The sequence below is a fragment of the Phascolarctos cinereus genome, unplaced genomic scaffold, assembly GCF_003287225.1.
Source record: "Phascolarctos cinereus isolate Bilbo 61053 unplaced genomic scaffold, phaCin_HiC Scaffold_5;HRSCAF=322, whole genome shotgun sequence".
Taxonomy (NCBI): Eukaryota; Metazoa; Chordata; class Mammalia; order Diprotodontia; family Phascolarctidae; genus Phascolarctos; species Phascolarctos cinereus.
Window position 1 is genome coordinate 101,783,540 of NW_027555958.1, and position 24,329 is coordinate 101,807,868.

The 24,329-nt window shown below is 36.3% G+C and overlaps 1 protein-coding gene across 2 annotated transcripts; it reads right to left on the reverse strand.

Annotated features, from left to right (window-relative positions):
• Positions 1–418: 418 nt before the first annotated feature.
• LOC110208551 (damage-control phosphatase ARMT1-like) lies at positions 419–24,088 on the reverse strand. 2 transcript variants are annotated; one of them, XM_020986613.2, is made up of 5 exons: positions 23,982–24,088; positions 17,313–17,418; positions 8,603–8,847; positions 4,512–4,677; positions 419–2,200 (listed from the first exon to the last, which is right to left on the reverse strand). In XM_020986613.2, exons 1-5 carry the CDS (start codon positions 24,020–24,022, stop codon positions 1,433–1,435), a joined length of 1,326 nt encoding a protein of 441 aa, XP_020842272.1. In that variant the 5' UTR covers positions 24,023–24,088; the 3' UTR covers positions 419–1,432. The 2 variants fall into 2 exon arrangements, with proteins under 2 accessions (XP_020842272.1, XP_020842273.1); XM_020986614.2 differs by lacking the exon at positions 4,512–4,677 and having other exon boundaries at positions 8,680–8,847.
• Positions 24,089–24,329: the final 241 nt, after the last annotated feature.

Here is a 24,329-nt window from a genome sequence, read left to right on the forward strand (position 1 = left end):
TCAAGTTCTTTGCGAGTGTTGTACTTTATTTAACAGAACTGTTAATACCTATTGTTTTGTTTATTCTGTAACAAAATGTACTATCTACACAAGAGGCTGCACTATACTTGAGCAGTCCATACAAATGCTTTTATCCCACTACACTGTGCTGTGAATGACCTCCTACTTGTTTTGATAGCACAATAATTTATCTTTGCAAAGAATCACCCATGAATATAACTATACATAGAAATAAATTAGCTGGTATTTTACATGTACATTGTTACTACTGAACTTTTTTTCAGCTAAGTAGGAAGAAAGGAAGCTTAAATAATCTCATTGTAAATTGCTTTTGTGTTACTGATGCATTAGTTAATTGTACTGACTGGTCTTTTAATTGTCAATTTTTAACTCTGGGATGGAAAACAAAAACCAAATGGAAGTTTAACACACTTTATTTTTTTAGCAAAGCCCCAGAAAACATATTCAGTTATATATATTTTTTCAAACCACAGTGGCAAAGTAGTTACACTTTCTAAAACAACTCAGGTTCAAAGCTGATCCATGGTGGAAAGACATACTTCCAAATTCAAAGTATGAAAATAAGTGCTTTTCAGTCAAGGGCTAAAAGTCTATTATAACCTAAATTCTCTCAACCAGGTAGTACTTAAAATTTCAGAAAAGGAATTTGTTCATTTCTAAAGACAATTTGATCACAGTATCTTTTATTTTATATGGACAGAATTCACAAGCATGAAAGAGATATCTCATTCTTCGATAATCCTTCAATTCTGTTTATTTTTCTTGTCTTTTTGCAATTTAATAAACCATTCAAAAAAGTAAATGTATATACAGGAATGCAGAATGCCTATGAATGCAGGCTACTATCATTAAGAAAAGAAATTCAAGTACAAAAGGCAATTCCTGAATTGTTAACACTTATCAAGTTAATTTTCTATTTCCCTATGGTTCAAATACCACAGTTTTAAGAAATTCAACCTAAGGGTAGATAAATTAGAATTTATACCACCTTAAGATTTGGGTTGCAGCAGTACAAAATTAAAATAATTTTATTATTTCCCGAAATACTATATCATGTAGCTTACTATACTTTTAAATGGCAAAAAATTAAATAGATATAAGTATAATTAATCATAAATACACTTTTTACACTTATCTGAGCAGCTTCTTTGAACCTTGAAATGTTGGATGATAGACATAAAACTTCAATAAATAATTCAAAACGAAAGGTCTTTAAGACTTCCAAAGCAGCTGAAGCTAATGACCCTTAATCAGCAACATCAGTACATGATTAAGGACAACTGATATAAAAGGGTAGGCTTTCAAAAGGTAATCCAAACCCTCAAAGTAATTAAATTAAATTTAAAAATTACTTTTCTGTGGAGGAAATGAGCTATGTTAGAGCTTCTCTTTAAAGATTTAAAAAGCCAAATCAAAGTGACCCATCAAACTGAAATACACCAAATTTTCCACTGGTCCTCCACTGAGGATCAATACCTGCAACATGTCGCCCTTGCCCATGTGCCAGCCCTACCAGAGCTTCAGTTTTTACTGTTCTTATGCTACAGAGAGGTGCAGGATGGAAGCCATTCAAAGCCTGATGAAATGGAACTGTAAGCTTCCATTTTCTGTCTCCTACTAACTTCCTATAGTTCAAATCACCCTTGAAAAGAATTAAATTCGATTTCTGTAGTTCAGCATACAAGTCAGGAGAAACTTGAGACATAGTACAATATTCATGAGGTAGAGTCCAAAACATATGATCTTGGTAAATCCATGTATGTTTAAGATAGTGCTCCCAGTTAATCCCACAATCAGACATACATTTGGTATTAGCAGCTTTTAATTGTTCAATCACCCAATCCATGTCCTTTTTAATAGTATTTGAAACAAACCAGGGAATACTTTTTCCATGGAAGTGGATCTCAGTAGCCAATTTAGATGCTAACAGGAAGTCTGCCATTACCAAATCTGCAACAAGTTCAAACCCTGCATTATCCATGATAAAATCCACTCTAGTAACAGGAAATGTCTCCTGCCTCATTTTCTTTCTGTTTATAAGTAGTGACCAAACGTGGTCCATATTATCCACTAAAATGAAAAGCTGCAGGTCTTCCAAAGTGACTACTGGACTAGATGTCTCAGGGATACTCTCATCAGGTGAAAGTGCCAGATCACACTTATTTCCCCATAATACAATCTGAAAGAAAGTACAAAATAAACATTGTTCATTATCTATAAACAACTGAAATACTTCAAAGGCTACATCTTTAGTGGCAAAAGTCATATGCAATTTCCATTTAAAACTGTTTCCCTTTACAACTCACAGGTGATATTAAATAAGCTTTACGTGAAAAATCACTTCGCTATCCCATAGATAATATTTCAGTGTGATGGAATTTTTTACTTTTGAATAAATCATTTTTAAGTGACTCAAAAGGGAAAAAAAATCCATGTAACAAAAGTGAAGGATAAAAAAACAAGCCCAAGTACAACAAGAGTATGGATAAAATATACAAAAGGATAAGAAAAGGGGTAGAAGCCTGTTCTACAGAGGAGTTATGGGAAGATAAGAGTATGAATTACATGTGATAACAATATATAGCTAGGTTATAATCTGCACTGATGGAAAAATACCCATGCTGAGATCACAGATCCACTGAAGAAACTGTGTATCTACATACATATTTACATATATATACATGCACATTAATCTGAGAAGGTAGAAACAGAAAATGAACTCCATGATAAATGTAAAATGTATTCTTCCAAGACTGATAATCTTTTTTTTAATATATATTTTATTCCCCCTCCCCAAATACATGTTAAAACAATTGGGGGGGGGAGAAGAGAGGGGCAAGGCAATGAGCATTAAGTGACTTGCCCAGGGTCACACAGCTAATAAGCATCAAATGTCTGAGGTGGGATTTGAATTCAGGTCCTCCTGACTCCAGGGCCACTACTCTATCCACTGCACCACCTAACTGCCCCTACAATAATTTTTTTTTAATATTTGTTTTTCTTATAAAGTTTTGAGTTCCATATTCTATCTCTTCCTCCCATCTCTTTCCACTCTCCCCCCAAGACAGTAAGCAATCAGATATAGGTTACACACGCACAATCATGTAAAACATTTCCATCTTGGTCATTTTGTACAAGACTCAAATAAAAGAAAAAGAATGAAAGTAGAAAATTGCATGCTTCAATCTGTATTCAAACATCAGTTCTTTCTCTATAGATGGCTAGTACACTTCAATCATTAGTCCTCTGGGATTGTCTTGGATCACTGTATTACTGAGAATAGCTAAGTTATTCACAGTTCTTCACTGAACAATATTGCTGTTACGATGTACAATGTTCTCCTGGTTCTGTTCGCTTCACTTTGCATCAGTCCATGTAAGTCTTTCCAGGTTTTTCTGAAATCATCCTGCTTGTCATTTCTTATAGCACAATAATATTCCATCACTATTATATACCCCAGCTTGTTTAGCCATTCCCCAACTGATGAGCATCCCTTCAATTTCCAATTGTTAGCCACCACAAAAAGAGCTGCTATAAATATTTTTGTACAAGTAGATCCTTTTCCCTTTTTTGGATGCAAGACTGATATTCTTAAGTCAATGCCTACAAAATTCATTTATCAATATTAGACAGTACCTCAAAATATTTCCTATTGTCATCTTGAACTGTTACTTTAATCTCTTATTTACTTTTCATGTGCTAATGTCTTTTTTCCCAAACTAGATTATGAGCTCCTTAACATAAGGACTGAGATAAGTCCAATATATTGAGATATAAGACTGAGATAAGTCCAACAGTTCAGTGTATCTCCTCAGAATGTCTACTTCAATGTCTTGGACAAGGAAAATACTCAATAAATTGTGACTTGAAAAAGCCCTCTGCTTCATATTCATGTCTTTTATATTTTGCCTCCAATTATCTGGTTTCTCCTTCAAATATTCTGAGCTTTCAATTTTTTGATTCCTTGACCCCTAAACCCATTCTCTAATCAGATGGACCAGAACATAGTTCCAAGAAGTTCTCAAAATAACAATACTAATAATATTTAAGAGTGTTTTAAGTGAGAAAAAGGAAGAAGATAAGCAAAGAAATATAAAAAAGGTATAGTGCTTCGCAGAGTCAAGTAAACATCTAATGAGTTGGCTGACTGCTCAAGATTTACTTATATTTAAAGTAATAAGGCAGATAGTTTCCTGTGCTACTAGAAAGGATCTCTAGCTAAATGAAAAAAAAAAACCTAAGTTGACCTAAAAATTCATTTCCAAGCAATAAAATGAATTTTATTCCTTGAATAATGTCATTATAAAAAAAAATACACCACAAATATGTAAGATTAGCCTTAAATGACTTGGCAAATTTAAAGAAATATATGTAAAAAATCATTAATTTTTTATAAATATAGTATTACACACACACACACACACACACACACACACAAAGACAAAAAGACAGAGAGAGAGAGAGAGAAGAGAGAATATTTTAACATATACCTGCAAGAGTTTAAAAAACTCATCTTTCAGTTGATTTTCATCTAGGTTTTCAATCCTTTTTTTTAACTCTTGTAGGTAATTACATAAAGACTTAATAGCTTCCAGTGATTCAAAGAAATTCTGGTCTTTTGATTCTTTAAATACATCAAAGTAACTTATTGGTGAACTAAAATGAGACAAAAGAAACAGAAGACGTAAAAATAATCATGATGCTATATTTTAAATAGTTATTAATATCTAACAATTAAACAGTCAAATCTCAAACTGTGGCAAAGGCTGAGAGGCATAAAGATTCTTGAAAACTGAAATCTTCTATTGTCCTAAAAACTTACTTTGACAAATCAGAGCCCTTTCCCAATATACAATATTTTACAAGATTGACTAATTTGGTGTTTTCTCCTGTTTGGCAAGTTCTCCTTCTGATGAAAACTTCAAAAGTCAGGAAGCAAAAGGGAGTAGGAAAAGCTACTGTCTTAAGAAAATAACAATCATTTATACAGCACTTTAAATATGTTCTCCCATTTATCCTAACAATAACCCTGTGAAGTAGGTGTCATTATTATCCCCATTTGAAAAATGAGGAAACTTAAGCAGAAAGACTTGCCCAAGGTCAGAAAACTAATAAGTCATCCAGCGGGGATTCAAATTTAGGTTCTCCTGAGTCCAAATGCTGCACTCTCTCTACTTGGCCAATAGATGCCTTCCTTATACAGCCAAACTTTGATTATCTATATGCAGGTTATCTTTGGAAAATTTTAAATTCCCATCTCCTCATCTTCATACTTGATATCAATTATTTTCCTGGGCTATCTCATTCTGTTGCCTGGCCAGTACATATTAAAAGAATACAGAGAAATAAAAATAATGTTAACCAAAGAAAACAAACAGGAAGCTAAATCTGAAGAAAAAACATGATGACACATTTCAAAGTCATGTACAAAAGATTTGGTGGTTATCTTCTATTCCATATCCATATCCCCACCCTTTATATTCACATGAAAAATTTAAAGTTTATGGTGTATAAGTTGTGACAAGGAAGTAACATCAATGATTTTAAAAACACACCTACCAGAATTTGTACATCCAAATGAGTATTTTCCCCTTCAAAGGAGTCAAATTAGGAGAAACTATACTTATTCCAATGATTTATGATTGCTCAAAATATGTTTTGGGCTTCCTCTTTTGGTACTTTCTTCAGAGCCCATGACATAGTCTTTTGAGTATTTTCAATGGTGGCAAATCTTTATCATTTGATGGTAATTTAATTTTTGGAAATAGTCAAAGTCCTTTGAAGCCAAGTCTAGTAAATAAGGTGGGTTGGGTCAAACTAAGTAATACCATCTTGACTCAAAAATGAGGGTATGACCATAAGATAGGGAGAGTTTTCTTACATGGCTCATAAGCTGTTCTGAAGGCAATTCCAAAAAACAAATTTCACAGTGCCTTTCGTGATGATAGTATGATTGGAATAAGTATATTAATTCCCAATGTGACTTTGAAGAAAAACATCCATTTGCACATTTAACTTGTACTCTATTCATTTAAAAATCAGCCTCCTTAGTTTATGGTCACACCTCATATTAAGAATAAGCTTGAGTTTCATTATTTTTATACAAAAATGAATAAATTAATAACCATTATAATTCCTATATAACTCAGAATAATTTCACTCTGTCACTCTTCAATGTCTGAAAAGCACAATTCTTATACCAAATGTCACAAATGAAGAAATGTTCAATTCTTACTTCTGACTTACAGATAAGTAACTATTACATAATTAATGTTGGGCCATTAGGACCTGCAGAAAATATTAAAAAGACAATGCTTTTACCCTCTGAATGATTGTGAGCCAAAATATAAACAAGCCTACTCTAAGACTCCTAACCTCCTACATACATCTTCACTAACTATACTGTTTCCAAAGAAAGAGTTCCTTTGGAATTTATACCCCTAACCATCACAGAAGGGCATTCAATGCCATAGGCTATATTATAGTTTCTTTCACAGTAAGGTTCATCATTAATAGCTTTGTGTTGCTAATGGAAATTACAGCAACTGCTATAAATTAATATTCAGTCTCCCTGATAACTGTCCCTGTGGCTCTTTCCTACACAATTTCTTAGCTTGAACCCAACTTGGAGAAAATAGAAACCAATGAGCCATTTGACAATATCTGTATAATTTGCCAAAACCCTATGCTGAAATATGAAGATAGGTCCTTTAGTTCCATTCCTTCAAAGAACTCTGAATCAATGACACAAGATTCCTTAATTTTTTTTACCTGTTCACTCAGCATTGTAGAATGTCATGTCAATTATAAACACATGGATCTAATTATATTATCATTTATAGAATAGTCTGATGAGTAACACTGTAAGCTAAAGAACTAATGAATTGTAACCAACAAAATTCAATGATGGAGGAGAAAGGGTAGACTCCATTCAACATCTACGTTCTTTGAAGTAAAAAGTACTTTAACAACAGAAAAAGAAGAAATTTAAACATCAAAGGCAGGAATTAGGATTAGGTGTATGGGGAAAAAAAAAAGTTGGGAGATCTGAGTGGCACTGAAATCAACAAGATAGCATAGTGGATAGTGTTGGGCTTGGAACCAGGAAGACCTGAGTTTAAATTCTACCTGTTTCCTCATCTGTAAAAATTAGTTACCTCATAGAGTTGTTATGAGAAGCAAATGAGATAACACATAAAGTAGTTTATAAACCTTAAAGTATTACATAAATGCTGTATTTGTTTACTTATTGTGGGCCTACTATGTGCAGCATACCATGCTTAGCAGTGGGGGAGACACAACATGTAAATAATTTACATTCTGTACTTTCAAGTAACTTATATTCTAGTAGAGGGATAATGCACCAACATAGCTAAAATAAACAATATGACGTAAGTACAATAGTTATGAAACAACATACAATGTTAATTAAGTATGAGGGTAGAGGAAATCAAAGCCAAGTTGCTCTTTACAAAATGGGGAGCAGGCAACATGGAGTAAGAAGGACATTCCAAACCACAGCAATAGCCTGAGGCAAAGGCACAGAAGAGAGCTCAGCAAGGTGTTCAGTTTGGCTACAGTGGCAGGTTGTGGGAAGGGCCATGAAGGGTAAGCAAAAGATTTTTATTGAGAAGGCAATAGCATTCACCAAAGACATGAGACCAAAGGAGTGATTAGCCAGAATCTCCATGAGACATTTTTCTGGGAACCCATATAAATGGATTAGAAGGATAAAAACAATGGAAGCAGAAGGAGGGTGTGAAACAGAATGCTGAGAATGAAAAATGTGAAAGATGTCAAGACTTTTAGCATTTTGTGGGGAGGCTGGCTGGATTTTAGACAGTACAATGAAAATGACCTAGTGATGTATTGGTCTGATGTTTTCTTTTATGAAATGAATGCTGAGATGTTACCTATTTCTTACTGTTAGAAAATTTACTGTTTTATTTTTATACTTTTTATTAAAGGTCAGATTGTGTCTATATACTAAGTCTTGCAACAACCATTGGCCAAAATCTATGAATTTGGACTTCGTGGAAAAAATAAACTTTTAATATAAAATAAGCAAACTAATAAATTTTTAAAAGATTTTTAAAATGAAATGTCAGGCACAATCACAAAGAAGCATATATACTTCAGTGAAACCTAGCACAATTGCTAACATATTTATAATATAACTTTTAGGAAATGTGCATCTGAAAACTTTCTGAAACTCATTTTTGTTCCCACTAATACAATATAGCTAGCTAGCTTTCAGAGCTCTAAGCAGTTTTTAAAAGCATAAGAGATGAGGTTTGGGACTGGACCTGTGATTTCACTGCTATGGTGAAGAAATTCTTCTACCAGTGCAGGTCAGCACTTTCTCTGCAACTTACAAGTCTTAGAGATTTACTGAGAACACTGAGAAGTTAAGTTGCCCAGAGTCACACAGACAATACGTGTTAAGAGGCAGTATTTCAATTCAGGACTGCCTGGCTTTAAGGTTAGTTCTCTTTCTACTACAATACTCTACCTTTCAACAAAAAATATAGAATGTCTTAAAATACATTAAGTAACAGAATTTGACAAGATGTTAACTTACCTTAGCATTAATGCTTCATGAATTCTACGGTACATGTAACACTCTACATACAACCAAGGAGACTGAAACCAGCTTACTTTTTTATTGTTTTCATTTAAAAGACTATGGTGATACTCCAGGTATTGGTTCCAAACATCAGTATCAGCAGAGTTATCAGTCAAAGGCAAAAATGGCTTATCAGTTTGTAGTTCATTTCGTAACTTAGAAAGAAGAGAGATAGCTTTCTTTTCTGCTTCAGTGCCTTCCTGAAAAAGAGGATAAAAAGTACTTTCACAAATTGTATTCATCATAAATTATATTTTTAGGCATCTGAAGCTCAAAAAAACAAAACTGCTTTTCAAGTCTTGGATATTACAGATGCCAAAAGCTGTTTAGAATGAACCATGTTCCAATCTAGAAATCTAGAATTCCAAATCACTTCCTATCCTCGCAGGTCTCATATAAATGTATATAAATACATTTCAGGAAAACCCAATACCAGATGGTGGTAACCAATGGTGAATTGTGTATTTGGGATGAAACCCAGCCCCCCTGCCCCACCTCAAAATGATATATGTGAAAAATAAGATAAGAGAACAACCAAAGGAAATAAATCACTAGAAGATTAACAGAAAGATTGTATAAATAAGCAGAAAAGAGGACAAATCCAAGGGATACTATAGGATAAAAGAAGGCAAGGAGAAATCACTGTCAGAAAATAAAAACTACATTATCAGCAACTACACTCCTAGAAGAGAGGATGAAAATATGGTAGAAACTTCCAGAGAGATTCAGAATAATAGCTTACATTTATATTGGATTTTATATAGAACTTTAAAAATCTACAAAGCATTTTACATAAATTATTTCATTTTGGCTTCAAAGCAACTTGATGAAGCAGGAAATGTGGGTATTATCCATATTCCACAGATGAGGAAAACATAGCTTAGAGTCATTAAGTGACTTGCCACAGACAGGATTTGAAGCTAGGTTCTCCTGACACCAAGGCCAACATTGTTCACTATGCTATGTTGTCTCCAAGGGATATAAAGAAAGATCTGGTAGGTCTAAGACTCTAAGTTATGTTACTAAAGGAAGATTTCAAGAACATGAAAATAAGAATTGATAATGTTGAAAGAACAGTGAAGTTCTCAAAGAAGTTATTGATTCTCTGAGGAGCAGAGTGGTTCAAACAGAACAAAAAATGCAGAGACAGAATAAGAACAAAAAAGTTTTAATGGTAAAACTAGGGAAAGACCTTTATAAACCAAAACAACAGAAGTACAGTACAGAGCTTAGCAAGAAAATCAAAGGATTATTGTTCTCCCACAAAAATAAAACAAAAAACACAAAGAAACAAAGAATCAGAGTATTACATTCTAGGAAATCACCAAAGAATTAACACAGAAGTAGCAGAAACATAAGGCAGGGCACACACTGAGGGAGCCTTCAGGGGGGAAAAAAAGTATAGAACTCTAAATTAACTAACTCAGAAATGAAGCTAATGAATTCTAGAGCCACCATGTCAAAGACGGAATTCATAAATATCCATGAAGAGGCAATTTACGTTATCAGAAAAAACAAATTTAAATTTTGAAAGACTATTCAATAAGAAAAAGGAATAACAGGCCAAAATGGAATATACTAAGAAAGGCCAGGGAAACTAGCCCAAGCCTCAAAATTGTCTGTGCATCAAAAAAAAGCATGCTCTGTTATGAAAAAAGATGGGTCATCCATAAAACTTTTTAAAAATTTTTCTTACTGATGAGAAATATCGAACTGGAGGAATGCATCTGACATATAACCTGACCAAGTAACTGAAACTTACAGGTAAACTAGAACTATATGCAAGTAAAGAATAAAGGATGACTAAATGCTAACCTGCTTTAAAATTATGTTAAGTTTCAGGCGAAGAGTCAACATGGTGGAGTAAAGGCAGGGACTTGCCTGAGCTCTCCCAAATTCCTTCCAAACAACTTTAAAATAATGCCTCAAAAGGAATTCTAGAGCAGGAACCAAAAAAAGGACACAGTTAAAATAATTTTTTAGCCTAAGACAACTCAGGTCAGTGAGAAAGGTCTGTCTCACTGGGGTGAAAGTGTAACACAGTCCACTGCAAGCTATGCCCTGGGCAAGCCAGCAGCAGGCCTTGAGGACAACTGAATCAGCAGAGGCTTCCAGAGCTCTCAGGCCATAGATGGTAAGAAGGTCAGACAACTGGTCAGAAGATTACAGGGGATCTGTTGGCACTGGGTGCAGGACTCTGCTGCACTTCCCATACTCAGTACTAGCTCACAGTCCCAGGGCAAGGAGGAAAACTAATGTACTAGAGAACATGGCCAGGGATCTTGGTCATAGTTCCAGGGTGGAAAAGTATACTTGTGGCTGCTCACAGGCCAGGAAAGCAGTGACCACACCTCTCCTTAGATCACTTCACTCGGAAAGAACTGAAAACTTACAGTATCATGAAACTAGCTCTCAAAACAACAGAAAAACCTGAAGCTTAGCACAGTGCCCCCTCCACCACAGGGAGCTCAACTTTAATATAAAGTTAAAATTCAAGAAAGAGGCTGGGAAAATGAGCAAATAACCAAAAAAATGAGCTTAACCAAGAAAGTTACTATGGTGACAGGGAAGATCAAAACACAGTCTCAGAAGAAGACAATAAAATTACAACTGCTACATCCAAAGACTCAAAGAAAAATATGAATTGGTCTCAGGCCCAAAAAGAATTCTTGGAAGCACTCAGAAAAGGTTTTAAAAACCAAACAGAGAGGGAAAATTGGGAAAAGAAATGATAGTGATGCCAGAAAATCATGAAAAAAAAAAGTCAACAGCTTGGTAAAGAAAGCACAAAAAGAGAAAAGAACACCTTAAAAAACAAAACAGGCCAATGGTAAAGAAAAAAAGGCACAAAAATCCAATGAAGAGAACTTCTCAAAAAAATAGAAATGGAACGGTACAGAATGGAAAAGGTACAGAAGCTCACTGAAGAAAATAATTCCTTAAAAATTAGAATTGGGCAAGTAGAAGCTATTGATTCCATAAGACATCAAGATACAATAAAATGAAGTCAAAAGAATGAAAAAAATAGAAGAAAATGTGAAGTACCTCACTGGAAAATCAACTAACCTAGAAAACAGATCGTGGAGAGATAATTTAAGAAGTACTGAATATTTGAAAGCCATAATCAAAAAAAGAGTCTAGATATCATCTTTCAAGAAATTATCAAGGAAAACTGCCATGATATACTAGAACCAGAGGCTGAAACAGAAACTGAAAGAATTCACCAATTACCTCCTGAAAGAGATCCCAAAATGAAAATTTCCAGGAATGTTATAGCCAAATTTCAGAGCTCCTAAGTCAAGGAGAAAATATTGCAAGCAACCAGAAAGAAACAATGGATGGATAGAGCACCAGTCCTGGAGTCAGGAGGACCTGAGTTCAAATCCGGTCTCAGACCAGACATTTGACACTTACTAGCTGTGTGACACTGAGCAAGTCACTTAACCCCAATTGCCTCGCAAAAAAAAAAGAAAAAGAAACAATTTAACCATCATGGAACTATAGTTAGGATAACACCAAGATTCAGCAGCTTCCACATTAAAGGATTAAAGAGTTTGGAATATAATATTCTAGAGAGCAAAGGATCAAAGATTTACAATAAGAAATCGCCTACCCAGAAAAAAATGAGTATGATCCTTCAAGGGAAAAATTAACATTTAATGAAATAAAGAATTCAAAGGATTTCAAGCATTCCTGATGAAAAGACCAGAGCTGAACAGACTCTGACTTTCAAATACGAGACTCAAGAGAAGCAGAGGAAAGAGAAATCACAAGTGATTCAAAAAGATTAAATCATTTACATTCCTACATGGCAAGATGATACTTCTAACTCCTAATAACTTTATCATTATTAGGGCAGTTGGGAGGAGTATACAAAGAGGGTGTGGGTAGACTATTATAGGATGATATCTAAAAAATTAAATTAAGGGGTGGAAAGGGGGATGACTATAATGTGATATCTAAAAAAATAAAATTAAAGAATGAGAAAGAAAGATGCACTGGGAAAAGGAGGAAGGGAGAGGCAGAAAGAGGTAACTTATCTTACATAAAAGAGGAGAGGTTGCGGGTGGTAGACAATGCTTGAACTTTACTCTCATCAGAATTGGCTCAAAGAGGTAATAACATGCACACTCAGTTGGGTTTAGAAATCTATCTTACCCTACAGGGAAGTAGGAGGGGAAAGAGATAAGAGAAGAAGGTGGTGATAGAAGGGAGGGTTGATTGGGAGAGGCAGTGGTCAGAATCAAAAAGCTTTTGAACAGGGACACAGTGAAAGGAAAGAGAGAAGGATAAACAGGGGGGGAAATAGGATGGAGGGAAATACACAGTAATCACAACTATGAAAAAAAAGTTTACAGCAAGTTTCTCTGATAAAGGCCTCATTTCTCAAATATATAGACAACTGAGTCAAATTTTCAAAATATGAGTCATTCTCCAATTGATCAATGGTCAAAGGATATGAACAGGAAGTTTTCAGTTGAAGAAATCAAAGCTATCTACAATCATATGAAAAAAGGCTCTAAATCACTATTCATTAGAAAAAAGTAAATTAAAAACAACTTCGAGGTACCAAGCACACTGATCAGATTGGCTAATATGACAGAAAAGAGAAACGATAAATGTTGGAGGGGATGTGGGGAAATTAGGACACTAATGCACAATCAGTGCGGCTGTAAATTGATCTAACCATTCTGGAGAGCAATTTGGACCCATGCCCAAAGGACTATAAAACTGTGCATACCCTTTGATCTAGCAATACCACTACTACGTCTGTATTCCAAAGAGATTAAAAAAAAGGAAAGAATCTACCTATATGTACAAAAATATTTATAGCAGCCTTTTCTGCAGTGGTAAAGAATTAGAATTTCAGGGGATGCCCATCAACTGGGGTGTGGCTGAACAAACTGTGACATATGATTGTAATGGAATAATTGTTCTATAAGAAATGATAGGGGCAGCTAGGTGGCACAGTGGAGAGAGCTCCAGCCTTGGAGTCAGGAGGACTAGAGTTCAAATCTGGCCTCCGACACTTGACATTTACTAGTTGTGTGATCCTGGGCAAGTCACTTAACCCTGATTGTCTCATCCCCCCCCCCAAAAAAATGATGAGCAGATTACAGAAAAACATGGACTTACATGAACTGATGCAAAGTGAAGTGAGCAGAACCAAGAGAACATTGCACACAGTAACAGCAATGTTGTACAATGATCAACTGCGAATGTCTTAGCTATTCTCAGCAATACAATGATCCAAGACAATTCCAAAGGATTTTTGATGGAAAATGCTATCCACCACCAGAGAAAGAACTGATGGTATCTGAATGCAGATCAACCATACTTATTTTAAACTTTATTTTTCTTGGGCTTTTTTGGGGGGGATTTGTTTCATTTTATAAGATAATTAATATGGAAACACATTTTGCATGACTGTACATGTATAAACTATACCAAATTGCTTGTCTTCTCAATGAGAGGAGAAAGAAGGGATGGAGAGAATTTGGAACTCAAAATTTTAAAAAATGAATGTTAAATGTTTTTATATGTACTTGGAAAAAAAAACAAAATATTCAAAATTAGGGTTAAAAAAAAGAGTGTGTTAAGCTTATCATATAGACTTTAAGCCACAACTAGTGGGGTTTTTTTTTAAGGTTAAGAACTAGAAAGAAGAATCTATAAAAAGGAGCTGAAAGAAACAGATCTGAAAGACTCAATGAGCAGGGGAGAAGTGAAATCTCTCTTGAAATTAGATACCAACAGAAAAGATGGTGGAGTAAGAGAAAGTACAGACCAGTTCCTCTTACAACCACACCAACAAAGATCTAAGAAGAGTATCAGACCAAGCAGTGGTTTGGAAATCTGAGGCGAAATCACAGTGGGTTGTATTTCTAGCTCAAGATCACAAGTTAGGCCTACCAGGAAATGACCAGAGTAGGAAATGTCTCACAATGCTACCACTGTAACCACTGAGCAAGAGACTGGAGGCAGTGACCTCCAGGGTCAAAACTGGGATAGGCCTACAGTGGCATTCTTGATACTCTGACCATGGGTAGGAGTAAAGATTCAGTTCAAGGCTCAGACCAGGATTACAGAAGAAAGGATCACGAGCTCACATCAGGATAAGCAGGCAGTGAGGTTGCTCTGACCCTACAGGCGCTTCTAGCTAGCTAACTAGAAAAGGAGGGGTAGGGTAGGCAGTGGCACAAAGGCAACATCAGCAGCCATTTCTTTAACCCCAAGAGGCAGGTCTGCAGCTGTATTGCTTAGAACCAAACCCAGGAAGGGAGCCAGGAAAAGTCCAGAAAGGCAGTGATTAGAGCATGTCTTAGGTCACACCAGATAGAGCACAATTAAAGTTGGCCATTCCCATACCAAGCTACCTCTGTAATACCTGAAAAAACACAGCATTCAATTTCCAGAAAAGGGGCATGTCCTCAGATAACAAAGAGAAGGGACAAACAAGGCCTTAACAGTCCTGTCAGAAGTGCACAAAACCTGGCCTTAACCATATGTCCCAATTTGGGAAGTAAGGAAAAATGAATTAAAAAAGACTGCCACAATAAAGAGTTATTTTGGCATTATGGATAGTCAAGACCCAAACCCAGAAGGGAGTAACGCCAAAACACCAACAAGCACCACAAGATCAATTAGTATTCCTGGCAGCTGATGGTAGGTGGCCTGGAGTCAGGAAGACCTAAATTCAATATAGCCTCTGACACTTACTAGCTGTGTGACCCTAAGCAAGTCACTTAACCCTGTTTGCCTCATTTTCTTCACTTGTAAAATGAGCTGGAGAATAAACAGCAAACCACTCCTGTATCTTTGACTAGAAAATCCTAAATGAAGTCAAGAAGAGTCAGACATAACTGAAACAAGCAAACAATTCTTAGAAGAAATGAAGCAAGAGTTTAAAAATGATATAATGAATGAAATGAGAGTGCTAGAGAAAAGAAGTGGAAAAGAAATGATAACTTACGAGGAGAAGCTCCAAAAGAAAACTGATGGCTTAGCTAAAGGTTATAAAATCTTACCCAATTAATAGTCTCTTTGAAAATTAGAATGGGCCAAACATAAGTTAATGTCTCCATGAGACAAAATATTTTTAAAAGCATGAAAAAGATTGAAAAAGTTTAAAAGATTGAAAAAAATTTTTTTTAAGTAAGGTCCTTCCTAAAAAAACTGATATGGAAAACATTAAGGAGAGATAATTTAAGAATCCATGAAGGACATGAAAGGCATGACCAAAAAAAGAGCCAGATATTATATTTCAAGAAATCATAAAAGGAAACTGCCTAAACTATTAGAACAAGAAGGCAAAGTGAAAATAGAAAAAAATCCAGCAATCTCCTCCTGATAGAAACCTCGAAAACCAGGAAAAAAAAATACCATAACCAGTCAGAAAAAAACAAGTGTAAGCAGCAAGTAACAACAGTCAGGATTGTTCACATCACGACTTTCTTCCTTTGAAAACTACTGTACCTATCCTTTGATATATATTACTTAGGGAAAGGAAAATGATTTTGGCAAGCAATGTGTAGGATGGATTGGAGTGGGGAGAGACTCAAGCAGGAAAACCAATGAGGAGACTGTTTAAATATTCTAGGTGAGAGGTGATTAGAAATTGAACTAAGATGACAGCTGTGTAAGTGGAGAGAGGGGGTTGGATATGAGAGTTGTTGTTTAGGGGGGAAAAAAGCAAAATTTAGAAACTAAGAAGGCGTGTGGGGAGAGGAGTCCAGGATAATGCTAAGTTTACAAGTCTGAGACATCAGAAGCATGGTAGTGGCTTCGAGAGAAATAAGAAGTTTGGAAGAGGAAGTGTTTAAGGGGAAAGATGAGTTCAGGTTTTAGATATGTTGAGTTTAAGAGGTCTCTGAGACATCTAGTTTGAAATGGCAATTAGGGAAACAGGACTGAAGCTTGAAGAGAGACTAGGACTGGATTTTTAGATTTGGGAGTCATGCACATTGAGATGATAATTAAATTCATGGGAGCTGATGAAGTTACCAAGAATACTAAGGGAGAAGAGGACCCAGGACAAAACCATGGGAAACACTCATTACATAGTTACTATAACTATACCAATGGTACTATATAATAACTTATCAAATTAAACACTAGTAGTTTCTATGGGTAAAAAATTGCATTCAGGGTTTCAACTTAGGATTTTCAATGAGTACATCAGAGGGGGTAGGAAGATGATCTCCCAAGCATCTACTAGGTGTGTGATCCTGGAAAAGTCCTTAACCTCTCAGAGACTTTTCTCATATGAAAAATAAAGAGTGTTGAACTGGAGGCTCTAAGGTCCCTTCCAGTTCTAACTGTATCCTTAGTATATTTAGTGAATCATGAAAGCAGTTGGAGCCTCAGAAGAGAGACAATGGGAAACAAGAAGACATTAAAAGGAAGGTAGAAGGATGTTCCCAACAGTCAGAACTCAGGTCAATACTAAGAGTTATCATACAGCTAAATTATAGGAGAAATAGGCTTTTGTGGCACAATCTTAGAAACTAACCATCATTTGTAAGATTTCAATATAAACACATCAGTACCATATCCAACCGTTATTAAAATAGAAGACTGAAGTCAAAAGACTTATTTAGTAACTTTTACCAGGTTCCTGTTTAATGACTAATCAAAAGATAATTATTAAACATACAACCCTTACCTCTCCATGCTTCTCAAAGAACTCACTTTTATGTCGATGCAATGCATCGATAGCCTTAGTTAGGATCGGTGGTGTTTGGTCTTTAATTCTAAGATACTGAAAAGATCTAAAAGAGAGAGAGGTAATACATACTAGTATGTTATTTAGTGATAATAAAGTATTAACAATAATAGATCTGGTATCCCTTCATTTACTAAATAATCTCCTCTTCACAACTACTTTTCACATATTTGCCATCTCATAAGTATGTCAATGTATACTATTTTGAGATACAGTGGTGAAATGTAAGACCTATACTGGAATGCTATTCAATTTATTCCGGTAAACATTTATTAAATGTCCCTGCTTTAAGAGTTGAGAATCTAGACATAGGTTCCCAAAGTGGGCAATACCTCCTCCTAGGAAGCGCTGTAATGGTGAGAGGCGGTGCACAGTAGTAGACTTGGGTGCAACTTCGGGGGGGGGTGTTTGAATAAAAATAAGGGGGCACTGGAAGCATAAAGAAAGAGAAGAAAATTTTGGAAAACCCTTCGTACATGTTTCATCTGTTGTGTAACAGAGTTAAAGTAGTAGTGATTATATTACTTTTCAAATAAACATACAAAATGCAAGTTATAACCAATTAGTGGAATATGTGCATGTAATGACTTGTTTACAATATACTATACAGTTACATGACTCAATATTGTGTCATTAAAATTTCAATACAGGAAAAAAATTTACAATAAATTATTAAATTTAAGATGTATCATTCTTTCAAAAAATTTCATATTTTTTGAGGTGATGCAAATTTTAAAAAATTAAGGGATTAAAGAAAGTAATTTCCAGGGAGGCACTTAGCAATTTTTTTTTTAAAAGGCAACAGTAGGCCAAATAAGTTTGGGAATCTCTGACCTAGAAGATCACTTTCTCACTAATGTTTTAGCTAATTGTGTAAGTGTATGGGAGAAGTCGATCTCGAATGACCTATCTGCTTGGTACTTTCATTTCTTTATGGCTAGCACATTTGAGTTCTCTCTCAAACTTAATACTTATTGCCCAGAGATACTGATGTAAAAACAAATTTATTCTCCTATGTACTGGCCCCTAATACTTTCATTCCTACTCAATTAGCCATAATGCCCTACCCCAAAAGCCAACACATACCTATTTTTCCCCGCTTGCTCTTTCCTTTATGTCCTTTGGCTCACCCATTCCATTATAAAACTCCTCTTTATGCTTAATCTCTTTCTTTTACATTCCTTCCATTTCCTTGCATTAACTAAAGTCTGGTTTTTCCAAGGACTTTAGATCTCTGGTATTCTTCTCTAAAGTTGGCAGCTCCATCTTTTACCTCTCCATTCCTCACCATAATTACTCCCAATGCAAATGCTAAATCTTTGCTCTTTAACCCTCACTCAAGTCATTCAACAATACACAATACAAGATTTAATGAAACTCTCTTCAGTAGAAATTTATTGTGGCTATACTATCCTTCTGATCTGCCACTCATTTATCCACCTTGGAGATCCTATTCCCTTTGTCTAAAACTCTGGCATCCGACTTACTCTTCATGTTGTCCCTTTCCCATGTTGTTTGTTTTTTTTTTTTTCAAAGACTCATTTATATGGTTTAGGACTGCTTCAATTACACACCTTCTCATTTTTTCATCCCGTTCTTTACTAATTCTAAACTTGCGTGTGATAAGCCAAAGACCTGACTGTACAGAGCTTAATCAGGAAAAATTCCTACATTGCTTATTCTTTTTCTATTACTATATATAATCTATTCCATTCTTTATAGTGTTATTTACTGACCACCATTTCTAGCACCTACCATTTCTTTTACTGAAGAAAGTCATGAGAGACTGAGGCATGAGTCTGCTGGGTGATATACAAATTTTGGGCCTCTTTCACTGCTTCTTCCTGAACCAGGATTTCCCATATTTTCTCCCTAAATTCAACTTTCCTCCCTTCGCATTAAAATCTCCATGTATCAGAGCATATGCTAATTTAATTTTCTTGTATATGTTACTTCAAACAATTAACAAGTATTTACTAAAGATAAGGCACTGTGCTAAGTGGTGGGGATAGAGACAAAACTGAAAATTACTGCCCTCTAGGGGCTTACATAGTGAGAGAAGACAATCAAGCAAGGTTTCATGAAGAAAGTGGTACTTGAACTGATTCTTGAAGGAAAATGTTTTCTAAGTGGTGGAGGTGGAGAGAAACTATTCCACACATGGGGGATAAGGCAATGCAAATGCATGAGAGGTGGAGCGTCATGTGAGAGCAACAGCAAAAAGGCCCGTTTGGATGAAACATGGGGTGTATATAAAGAGAAACATAAGACTGTGAAGTTGGGTTGGGGTCACGTTGTGATGGTCTTTAAGTATCAATCAGAGAAGTTTATATTTGATCTTAAGAGTTTATATGCTTTTTCCTGAGAGAAAATGGAAGTTATGGGCAGAGACTATTTGATATTTGTCTTTGTAACCACAAGGCCTCTTGAAATTCCTGACATAAGTAGGCCCTCAATAAATGATTGTTCTTTGATATAAACTTGCAACAAAAGTAATTCATAACAAAACAAGGGGGGGAAATTGAGAAAGGTACAAAAATAATTTGGGTGGGTACGGCCAATAAACCACTTTTCTCAACTAAATCACCAAGTCTAATACTGTTTGAATCAACTGACTTCTAAATTTGTCTATGTATATTCCATTTTTAAACCACTATCTTTTAAGTATCCTCAAATGGTACTGGTTAAGGAAAACTGATTTCTTAATGATTTGATTGTCTTGTAAAAGCATATGTACAGTAATAACTACATATAAGAAATAATGAGGTATAGGGTAAAAAGTTGAAATATGGAGTCAAGAAACCCGAGTTCAAATCTGGGATATGATAATTACCAGCTTGTGACTAATAACCCCTCTGAGCCTGCATAAAAATTGAATAATTACATGCACCACCTCACAGGGTTTTCCTAAAGAAAGGGTTTTGTTAACTTTAAAGAGCTATGTATCTGTGAATCATTATTCTTAAATATTAAGGAATATTCATTAGTTGTAGTACTAAATAGATTAGATCACAGACTTATGTTTTTTGAGAGAGTAGAATAGTTTCAGATTTAAGACAGTGGTCTCTGATGAAATTTTTGATAGTAAAATATCTTAACAGAAAGACAGTTCTATGAGATCTGACTGTGACTACTGCTTACTATAGTTTTTCCAATGGAGCCACATTTCTAGGATAAGGTCATTTCTTCAAGAAAATCTATTTGTGTTTGTCTCTGAGGCCACCTTGGAGAAAAGGAAACTGAGGTACAATGAAGAGAACACTGGATGTAGACTTTGAAGACCCAGCCACTTAACCTTGAGTAAGTCACTGTCTTTAAGCTCTTTTAACTTCAGTTTCTTCATCTATAAAACTGGAGAGGGACAGTAAGACATGAACTACCTTTAAGACTTTGGTCATGTCACCAAACATTCCTGTGCCTCACTTTTGCCATTTGTAAAATAAGTCATTTGGTTGGAACAAATAATGATAATGGCCTCCCTGACAAGATGCCCTGAGACACCCTCTAGGCCTACAACTACAATAATATGTCATAAGGACATTGTGGATAAATTAGAAAAACTAAAATACTATGTAAATGCCTGCCATTTTGAAAATCAATTTGAGATCATTCTGGTCATTAAGTTTAAACAAATACCCATCACATTATCTTCACTCTTTCACAGTTCTGAAAAAAATTCAAAAGTAAACTTTTTTTAAAGGTAGGAGTCATGAATATATTAAGTGCATATGATTGGTCTAACTTTTCAGAGAAAATAGGATCAAATCATATATTTTAAATGCTCTGCAAAAGCTTAAGACACTATATAAATGTTCAACATTATTATTTTTACAGAGACATAAAATTGTGGACCCATAAGGAACTTCCTAAATTATTTAATCTAATCCCCTCATTTTCAAACTGGGGTCCAGAGAGGTTGTCAGTCAATCAATATATATTTATTAAGCACCAACTATGTGCCAGGCATTGTGCTGAGGATACAAAAAGAAGCAAAAGATCATCCTTGCCCTCAAGCTCACAATCTAAGGAGGAAGACAACAAGCAAGCAAAAATGTACAAACAAGATATATACAGGCTAAATAGGAAATAATTATAAGAGGGAAAGTACTAAAATTAAGAGGATTGAGAAAGGTTTCCTGTTGAAGATAGGATTTTACTTGAGAAACCACAGAACATACTTGGGAAAGCACATAGGCAGTAATGAAGGAGAGCAGTCTAGCATTGAGGTCAGCCAGAGAAAATGTCCAGCCCAGAGAGATGGGAACGTCTGGGAGAAAACTGGGAGAAAGGTGTTCTTTAGTTAGACTAAAAACTGGGAAGCCTGGAAGTACTAGGTTATAAAGGGCTTTGACTGCCAAACAGGGCTTTACATTTGACTCCACAGGTATAAGGAGCCACTGGAGTTTGTTGACTGGTGGTACAGGAAGAGGGAGATGGATGGGGTGACACACTAGATCTGTGATTTAAGAAAACCCCTTTGGTGGCTGTATTAGTTTCATGGTGTGTTGTGGGGTCGTCTCAAAGAACTGAGACTCAGTTCACCTTCAATCCAAGCAAAGGCATTTATTGAGGGTGATGCTCTCCAGTGGGCTGGGTTCCAAGAGGAACCAGCAACTTAGTAAGACAAGACAGGCAATTTTATAATGTAATGATGCTGATTATACAACAGAAATTATGAATATTAAAAAGGCAGGAGGGAGTTTGTCAAGGGATTAAGTAATGGTGAAGGAGTTTGTTTAGGGATTAGGTAATGGGGGGGTCCCCAGCCTCACAACTACACACGCAATTACCCACAATGCATACAGAAAAACTCATGGGTGGGGGCACTGACATACGATATATGATAATGATACCTACATAATAAATTCATCTACAGGACAGCTTTTGCTATTATTATGCAGGTGCCTACTTAAGGAATGTCCCTTCTATTATTTTGGGGTACACATCCTGTTCAGGAATCCTAGTGGTGCTGCTTTCTAATTGGCTGGCAATTGTGGTCCTGAGATTAGATGGATATGGTTTTGACTGAGTACATGGACACACCGGCTGTTTTTGTGGGAAATATGAAATATGGGTCTGCAGGCAGTGGCTAACTAGAAGCAGTGGCTGGGATCCCATCACATGAACACACCTGTTGTTCTAGTGGGAAATGAGTTCATGGACACACTTGCTACTCTAGTGAAGCTGTGAGGCCTATAAAGAAGTTAGAATATTGGGGCTGGTAGCAGGCTTTATTAAGATTCCATCAGCTGTATGGAGAACAGAACAGAGTAGGGAGAGACTTGAGGCAGGCAGACCCACCAGCAGACTACCGCAATAATAACCCAAGCTTGTGTTGATTAGGTTGTGACTTGCCCAAGGTCACACAACCATGTGGGCAGCAGAGGGAGAACTAGAACTCAGGTCTCCTAAATTTCCCTCTAATTTTCTTTCCCTTACATCGCACTTTTACCTCGGAATTTTACCCAGGAATTTGGAAATTCCTACTAAGGGGAATAACTTCAGTAAAGTGGTCTAACAAGAGTTCTAAAATACTCTAAGAACTCTAGGGAGGGAGACAGGGAGAAAAAGAAAACTTTTCAAAAGAGGCCCTTCAAATTGAGGTCCAGAGAGGTTGTGACTTGCCTAAAGTCACACAAGTACTGACACAGTGGTGTGTTGGAGCCAACTCAAACCAGCTAAAGTTTGCTAAATTTTCAAGGTGAGCGTGTAGGCAGAGTACAAATCAGGGCTTGGTTTTGTTTTGTTTTCTTATCTACTGTTTAGTTTCTTATCTAGACTTAAGGAAAAATATTAATAATGCAGATTAAATTTAAAAACCCGTCGTGGGAATTTTTTATCGTTGTTGTTGAGCCAGTTAAACACTCCTTGGATGGCAGAAATGGGACTAGATTCTAAGTCTCCTGAATTTTAGCTCATCAAATTTATTATCAATTGTTAAATGATAATAGGATGAGTAACTTCAGATACGTGGCCTTTTAAAAAGAATAAAATAGAGTTCTGGAGTCAACTGCACCATGACATAAGAACAGCATACCGGTGGGGAGGTTTGGACGGGAAAGGAGGTGAAAGAAAATGAAAACTTTGTTTTTTGGAAGTCATTAAAAAAAAGTTTCTTAATTCACGCTTAACTGGTACATCAACGTTTCCTTATTTCACGACGGGTGGAAAAAAAAATTTGAGGGTAGAGGAAGGGGAGGAGTGGAGGGGAGGGCGACGCTGAGCAACTGTAAATTCGGGCCAAGCTTCCAAAGCATCTCCCGTTGGCGTTCAATGCCTCTTTCCTGGGAAGAGACAACTCTCGGCGTCACCCTCAGGAGGAGACAGAGCAGCCGGTTCAAGTCCACATAGACACTAGAACCGAAACGCCCAAGACACGCCCCGAATACAGGGGAGTCTGGGGCGGGGGTGCGGGGGGGAAAAGAACGGGCACCAGAGGAGGAGGCACCCTTCCTTCCCTTCCCTTTCCCCTTCCCCTCCCCCTCCCCCTCCCCCTCCCCTTTCCCTTCCCAGAGGCAAGAGGCCTCCGCACCTAATGAACACTCTTCCCTCCGTTATGGGCCCGACCCTATTTAGTGTAGTAAGAAGAGAGATGAAAGCTAAACGAACCCTTCCTCTTCGGGAGTCAACCGGGGAGGAAGCGCGTCCATCCTAATTCCCTGGGCTCCGGCCTCAGCTCCGTCTACTTATCTCTCAACCACAGGAAGTAAAGTGAGTATACTGAAGAAAAGGGGAGGAGTAAAAGTCAGTGAGGAAATACGTCATCACAGCCGTGCCAAACTCCGCCTCCTCCCCGCCCACAAATATACAGCACGCTTTGTTTTGAATAAACAAACTTTATTCAACCTCTCTTTATAGAGCAGTCAGACGCCAGGAAGGCGCAGGTCCCAACCGGAGACCGCGGAGGGGGCGGGAGGGAGTGAGAAGTAAGCGGAAAAGATGTCGTGTGAGCAGTAC